This window comes from Choloepus didactylus, chromosome 14 (genome assembly GCF_015220235.1).
Source record: "Choloepus didactylus isolate mChoDid1 chromosome 14, mChoDid1.pri, whole genome shotgun sequence".
Lineage (NCBI taxonomy): Eukaryota > Metazoa > Chordata > Mammalia > Pilosa > Megalonychidae > Choloepus > Choloepus didactylus.
This window is the reverse complement of record NC_051320.1, coordinates 53593268-53601386: the sequence shown is the minus strand read 5'-3', so window position 1 is coordinate 53601386 and position 8119 is coordinate 53593268. Positions and strand designations below refer to the sequence as shown.

The window sequence follows — 8119 nt, the reverse complement described above, 5'->3', positions numbered from 1 at the left end:
CACACTTCAATTTCTTTCCTTTGCAGAAAGAATGATAACATGTACTCGAATTGTCTACCTCAACAAATTAAAGTCAGAAGCATAACCTAATATTAAAATCAGAATAAAGATGCTATACTCTTCCCTGTATCCTATAATCTAATAATTAATTACAGGTCATCTTATTAGCCATTTTAATATAGAGGCTAAAGGAAAATATTCTAGTTTATTTGAACAATTACCTAAAAAATATGTATTTACAACTAAGATAAAGAAACCAAATGTTTCCAGAATACAGTTCTATCCTGATATTTATAAATACAAGGCACTCCATGGTGGGCAAGTTACTATTATTATTATTATTCACATATTTACCAAAATGTCTTGGCAACTATGAAAGAATTCTTGAGAAGTGGCTCTCTGTGGCGCATTTTAACATTAGTGTGATATTATCAGTGCTTTTTAAAATCTTGATTTCTTAGCTCCTTTCCATCTCTAAAGCCTAAACAGCAATCTCTTAAAAAGAATAGGGCCCAAGGAATTGACTCCACATCATCAACGAATCTATGTTTTAATCCTTGCAGTTTGATGCCTCTGAAATACATTTAAAAGTCAATTAATTTAAAATACATTTAAGATTAGTCAAAAGGATAACACCAATTGAAACAGCTCACATATAAGTGTAAAATCAATAGCTGATCCAAAATGACACATGGGAAATGTGTAGCCTTTCATTGTAAAAAAAAAAAAAAAAAAAAAGCCTAATCTTGCAACAGCACCAGAGTTTGCATTTCTTTGAAAAGGGTTTTTTTTTATCATACTGAATATACCATATTCATAGGATCTATGGTAGATAGACTCAAGATGAAGGTAATTAGATGACATAATTTCTAAGGTTCCTACCAACTCTAAATTCTGTGATAGAACAAAAATCCTGGATATAGTTTGTTTTGTTGTTGTTGTTGTTGTTCATTCTTATTCATTCATAGTTGTAAACGTGTGACTTTATCATTGTGAGTTGCCTAAAATTTGCTAACTCCTTTCTCCAACCACCAGTACCTAAAGGTTTATACTTTCTTTTTAGGTTCTATTTTCTATATTGCATGGACTCTTTGCCACAATAGGGAAAGTCACCCTCACACTCTTGAATGATCATATATTCTAGTTTTTATTGGCTCTGGATAAGGTAGTTTTATGTATAACTATTTTAAGTAGCTAAGAAAACTGTTTGTGACTTAGCTATTTTATGAAAAGACATAATCAAGAACATGATAACATTCTCATGGTTCCAACAGTGCCTTTATGACCACAGTTATATAAAGGTACACAAAACACGTAGATGTTGAAAGATAAGGTCTATAACCACAAGCGTCACTCCATTTTTCTGCTTTCTCTGTAGTAACACGCTGTGTCTGTTCACCCTTCCATCACCATAACTATGTGGCTGCTGAAGGACCCACAGCTTCTCCTGTTTCTTCTTCTTTCTTTTCAGCCTTTTCACTTACTTTCTCATTCACCACCTCACTTTCAACCTTTTCTCCCGTCTCACCTGGAAAAGTAACCAATGGAGATATTAAAAGATATTCTTTCGGTCTAAACAGTTAAGTGTTCCTGGAGGTGTCAAGAAAGGTAATGAATGGGACCTCTGATAATCACCCTGGTTCTCACAGATCTTCTGAATGGCCAATATCAAGCACTAATCGCCTCTGAGTCTTGGCATTCTATTATCTAAAATCAGGGTGCAAAATGACCCATGAAAATGACCATAAAACATATTACAAATAGAAAGTCCCACAGACATCTAAAATAAGAGGTGATCTAGGGGTGCCCAAAGAAACAATCATAAAACATTTAAAGACTGCCAACATTTCAAAGTTGCACAAACATCCGTTTCCCTGAGATGTTGGTTTTGGCAACACAGTCCCCTCAGTCCCATGTGAGAGCTGTTGGCTGGAACCAAGCAGTGCTGCCTCTTTTGACAGGGCTGTGTTTCCTTGCTCACCACGGTACTCTGGGGTGCCCCACGGTGTCACATGCGCCCCACACATCACTTATTTTCATTATCCCAGACCCCAAAGACTTAGTCTGCCACCTCTGGTCTAAATACATGCTTTTAGTTGCTTCTCCCTTATCGTTCTAGAGCATGTTGACACACCTTTATTAGAGCATTTACCTCCAAAGACTGAGGTAATTTGTTTAGATTCTGCCTTCCCCTCTCTAGGTTGTGAGCCCTTTCGAGAACAGGGAACATCTCTCGTTCCTTCCTCATTTCCAGCACCTAGCTGTGGTTAGGCCATGCTGAGTTAATGAGTGTGAAAGAAAGAAGAAACATATGAATGAACACTTCACTTAATTATTCTGTACTGTCGAGCTAAAACTTATCAAAATATAAATCATGCTCCAGAAGAAAATGTTATTTTTTATTGTAACTCCAGTAAAATAAAATTTCCAGTAGAAATACCATTTGTTTTATGCCAGTAAAATGTATTTTAAAAATTTAAATACCATATGCCAAGACATAGTACATTTTCTCTAGTCCTCTCATAAAGATAAAAAAGACTGTATAAGGACATGAAGCAGACTGATAATAATTGCCTAAGGATGAGATTAGCAAAGATGAAAATTATACCCTAAGATCCATCATTTGTGTGTTCTTTTCTTGGAAGGTCACCTTCTCTGCTAACCATCTATTCGCCTTTACTTTGGTATCCTCCTATGTTACATGGGACCTGATGAATAGTGAACTTGGAAAAAAATCAGACACTTTAACATGTTGCCATCAATATTAGATTCTATTTAACAATCAGTGTCTAGATTTAAAAACTGGATACAGACTATGTTTTAGAACATTTTTGCTGGAAAGGGGAACCGAGCATTGATGGAATTCCTGTTTCCCAGGTGTGGAAACCTTTTTAGTTTGGGGCAAATGAACTTCCACAACCTCAGACAGAGAGAGACTCCACTGACTTGTGTGTTTGCCACAGACAGATATTGGGCGCATCTAAACATTCTGAAAATCTTTAGTGGCATAGCTTTTACCTTCAACTTGCTGGTCCTCTTCACTAGTGTGAATGTTTCTGACCATTTCCACATTTGCTTCTGTTGCTTGTTGCTTCATGCTTTCAACTATTCCCTCAGGTTGGATCTGCTCCATGTTTCCAGGACCTTTAGGCATTTTATGAAGGGAATCATTCTTTACAGCTGTTTCCACAAGCTGATTTCTGCCCAGCATTTCTGGCATTTCATTCTCTTTAGGGATTGTTTCTAGGAGTTGGGGCTGCTCATCTCCTCCCCCTGTTTCTTGAAGTTGCTGCTCTTCAGCTGTGTCCACAAATTGACTTTCCTCCAATATTTCTGGAGATTCACTTCCTTTGGGAACTGTTTCTGGAAGGTGGAGCTGTTCATCATTTCCCCCTGTTTTCTGAGCTTGCAGCTCTCCAGCTGTTTCCAGCAGTTGCTTTTCCTCAGATGTTTCTAGAGGTTTCATCTCTCTGGCAGTTCGTGGGTTCTCAGGACCTTTCACTGTTCCAGCAGGGTCCCTCTCTCCTGCTGTTCTCAAAGGCTGATCACTGGCTTCTGTTGTTAAAGATTTGGTCTCAGCATTTCCTTTTAAATACTGAATCTCTGTCACTGCTTCCGCATCTTTATTCTTTTCCTCTCTTCCTGGGATATCATCTCTGCCACCTGGCTGAGGGGACTCAGACCCCTCAGGTCCCTCCAGAAGCTGAGTCTTCCCTGGTTGGTCTGCTACATCCTTTCCCCAGGAGGCCAGGGGCTGTTCACAAAGCAAATTAACGCCATTAGCCATAGATGCCTTGGGAATCTTGAGCTTTTCTAATGGAGGAAGGCTATCTCTTAGTACATTGTCATAAAAACTGGGTCCACTTCCCATTTTACATGGTTTGGGTTGGGCAAAGCAGGATTCATTCTCTTCTTTGGTTGAAAAGTGTTCATTTGAAGTTACTTTTTTGATCATTCATTTGAAAAATAAAAAGAAAAGAGAAAACACAAATTATTGTTTAGTGTCTATCTTCAGAACATAAATTGATATCAAGAAGCAAGATTTAATAATTAAGGCAGTCTTGGGTAGAAATGAGTATAGAGGATCATCCCACAACCCCAATGCTCTTCAAGGCAAATCCTGTCATTGTCTTCAGCTCAAACACCTCATCTTAAACTCTGAAGTCCTTCAAAATCATGATTTTCCAGCATGGTACTGGCACAAGGATAGATATACTGACGAATGGAATTGAGCTGAGAGTTCAGAAATAGACTCTAATATCTATGGCCAATTAATTTTTGACAAGGCTGCCAAGTCCACTCCATTGGGAAAGAATAGGCTTTTCAAAAAATGGTTCTGGGAGAACAGGATGTCCATATGCAAAAGAATGAAGGTGGACCCCTATCTCACAACATATACAAAAATTAACTCAAAATGGATCAAAGAACTAAATATAAGAACCAGGACTATAAAACTTCTAGAAGAAAATGTAAGGAAGCATCTTTAGGATCTTATGTTAGGCAATAGTTTCTTACACTTTATACCCAAAGCACAAGCAACAAAAGTAAAAACAGATAAATGGAACCACCTCAAAATTAAAAACTTTTGTGCAAAGGACTTGATCACAAAAGTGAAAAGACAACCTATTCAATGGGAGAAAGTATTTGGAAACCACATATCCATAAGGGTTTAATACCCAGAATACATAAAGAAATTCTACAACTCAACAATAAAAAGACAACCCAATTAAAAAATGGGCAAAGAACTTGAATAGACATTTCTCCAAAGAGGATACACAAATGGCTAAAAATAAATGAAAAGATGTTTAACATCACTATTAGAGAAACACAAATCAAAACCACAATGAGATACCATTTCATACCCACCAGAATGGCCACTATTGAAAAAACAGAAAATTATAAGTGTTGAAGAGGATGTGGAGAAATGGGAACACTCATTTACTGTAGGTGGGAATGTAAAATGGTTCAGCCACTGTGGAAAGCAGTTTGACAGTTCTTCAGAAAGCTAAGTATAAAATTACCATATGAGCTGGCAATCCCTCTATTAGGTATATACCCAAAAGAATTGAAAGCAGGAACTCAAACAAATATTTTCACACTGATATTCATAGCAGCATTATTCACAATTGCCAAGATGGAAGCAACCCAAGTGTCCATTAACTGATGAATGGATAAACAAAATGTGGTATACACATACAATGGAATATCATTTAGCCACAAAAAGGAATGAAGTCTTGATACATGTGATGACATGGATGAACCTTAAAGACATTATGTTGAGTGAAATACGCCAGACACAAAAGGACAAATACTGTATGATCTTACTGATATGAAATAATTAGAATAAGCAAACTCATAGAGTTACAGTCTAGAATATAAGTTACCAGGGCTGGGTTGGGGGTACAAAATGGGGAGTTAATACTTTATATTTACAGAATTTCCATTTAGATTGATTGTAAGGTTTTGGACATGGATGGTGGTAATGGTAGCACAATATTGTGAGTATAAATAAAAGCACTGAATCATATATGTGAATGTGGTTAAAAGGAGAAATTTTAGGTCATATATATGTTATTAGAATAAAAAATAAATGATAAAACATAGGACTGCATAACACTGTGGACCCTATTGTAAATGATGGACTATAGTTAACAGTACAAGTATAAAAATGTTCTTTCATGAATTATAACAAATGTACCACAGTAATTCAAGGTGTTAATAACAGGGAGGTATATGGGAAAAAAAATAAACCTAATGTAAACTATGGACTATAGTTAGTAGTACAATTTTAATATTCTTACAGCAATTGTGCCAAAGTTACTACACTAACGCAGAGTGTCAACAATAGGGGGACATATTTTTTACATGCTTTTTCGGTAAACCTACAACTTCTCTAACTTAAAAAAAATTTTTTTTAACCATATTTTTCTCCTGTTTGCTGCTTGTGCACCTTCTCTTGGTTCTTATCCTCTCTTTCAATTTAGTACATTTCATTTTATTTTCTTGCATTCTTTTCCCTGTCTCACCCTTTCTCCTTTAGATAGAGTAGGAGGTTTTGCGTGTGTGGTCCTTGTGCTGCTAAGAGGTCTGATTTCCCTTCCAGAACAGAATAGCCCGCACAAAAGGAAAAGGGCCCATGGCAGAGAAGTGCCAGTAGGTAAAGTGTAAGATGTCTGGGAAGGAATGTGTCAGGGACAGTTCAGCCTGAGCTCCATTTGAGGGGCACAGAAGGAAGAGAAATCAAGAGAGAGCAGGAAAACATACATTTTAACTCTGGCTCTTCCTCCGGCTGTGTGACCTCAGGAACTTCCCTCCCAATGATGGCATCTGTAAGATGGCACTGATTCTCTCCCCCACCTATCTCAGGGTTGCATGAGGCATCACGGCACATTAAATAATGGATGTGAAAGTGCTCTGGACAGTTGAAGTAAGCAATTTGGCAACATCTTTGTACTCTTTGACCCAGTAATCCTACATCTGAAAATTTATGCTAAAAACATAAACCCTAGGAAGATGGTCTTGGGAAAAAGGTGTCATCCCAGTATTCTTTATAATAGCGAAAACTGGAAAACAAAAGTCTAATAAATTGGGCAACAGATAAATATTCCACTATATGGAATATTACTGCACCATTAAAAAGATGATAATGAAGACCATATGCTTTAAAAAGCTTGATAAAATAAGTTAAAAAATCAGCACACATAATTTGATTAATTGAATGAAACAATATATATAAAGTGTTTTTTAGCAAAAAGTCTGCTGGGCAATTAAGTGTTCAATAAGTTAGCTATTGTTTTATCTAGAGTATAATTACAGCATTGTTGAAAGAGAGGAAAGGAGGGAGGATGGAAGTGAGGAAAAACAAATCTCACCAAATAGGGGAGAAAAGACTTGAAGAAAATGAACCAAACGTAAAAGTGGGCCTCTTGGTGACATTGTCACTCTTTTATCTTTTTTTCCCCCAAAGATTGTTTTTCTTTTTTTCCCCAAGTCCCTTGTCCCCATTATATAGGCATACAGTATTTTTTTTTACCTTAAACTATCCAGTATGCATATAGTTTAAAGAGTTATCTGCTTATTTAATGTTATTTAAATTAAGACAGATAGCATTCAGATCTCCTCTCCCACCTTCCCATCTCCAGGGCAAATGCTTTAATTATTTTACCTATGAGGGGTGGGTGGGTATTTTTTCCTATATCTGAATGAATTGCTACCTCATGATTTTTCAGTTCGGGGCATGTCAATTAACTTCCACTGTGGAATACAACGGCAAGCCCTTTTTTCACCCACCTCCACCCTCCCACCTCTCCCATCACACAGACATATTTCCTTTCAGTTCAGTAATAGTATATTAGTAATCAGTTATTATTTAAAATAGTAATGGTATTGTAACTTGGGTGATATCAATATTCAGCTAGATGTAGATATAATGAATATGTCTCATATGAAGAACTGAGCCATAGAGTTCCAAAGACACTTTAATGAGTATTATTTAAAATGAAAAAGAAAACTTTTTAAACGAACATATAGGATGTATATAAAAGCAATTTACATACAAAGATGAAAAACACAGACCCTGCTCTCTGAGTTGCAGTGAAGCCATCAGAAGCCGGAGACTGACAGACCACCACCAAATGCTAAGTGCTGTGATGGCTGCACACAAAGAGTGAAGGAGATCACGCAGAGTTGAGTATTATGGACTATCAACTTGCAATAACTGCAAGTCGGAGAAGGCAGAGGTGAGCGTGGAGGGTCACAGAGGGATTGTGTGTTAGAGGGGACAGCGGGAGCTAGAGCACTACGACAGAAGCAGTCATATTAACTGCAAGCAGGGCAACTTAAAGTGACTTCTCAGATAAAGATATTCACTATGACAAGATCATTCATTTAGATATCACACAAGGGATGTTCTGGGGATAATTGCCTTAGGGTATTAACAAGGAAGTATGTTAACATACTAATCACAGAGGTCTGGCAAATTATAATTTTCTGGTAAAATAGTTATTACAGTGAGTAGTACTGTCAGTTAAATGAGATGAACAATTTCCATCTGGCTGCATTAGCTGGGGGTGCATTTTAAAGGCATGATTCTTCTCGAGTAGAAAGTGGTGAGAAAAAA

General features: G+C 37.0%; 1 protein-coding gene across 5 annotated transcripts in view; it reads right to left on the bottom strand.

The window, feature by feature from the left end:
- Positions 1 to 748: 748 nt before the first annotated feature.
- ERICH5 (glutamate rich 5) overlaps positions 749 to 8119 on the bottom strand; it is a 29689-nt gene continuing 22318 nt past the window's right edge. For all 5 annotated transcript variants that reach the window (XM_037803549.1, XM_037803546.1, XM_037803547.1 and 2 more), the window contains exons 2-3: positions 3019 to 3942; positions 749 to 1528 (exon numbers count right to left, since the gene is read on the bottom strand). In XM_037803549.1, coding sequence (XP_037659477.1) covers positions 1416 to 1528; positions 3019 to 3871 — 966 coding nt within the window. In that variant the 5' untranslated portion in view covers positions 3872 to 3942 and the 3' untranslated portion in view covers positions 749 to 1415. The remainder of the gene's footprint in view (positions 1529 to 3018; positions 3943 to 8119) is intronic.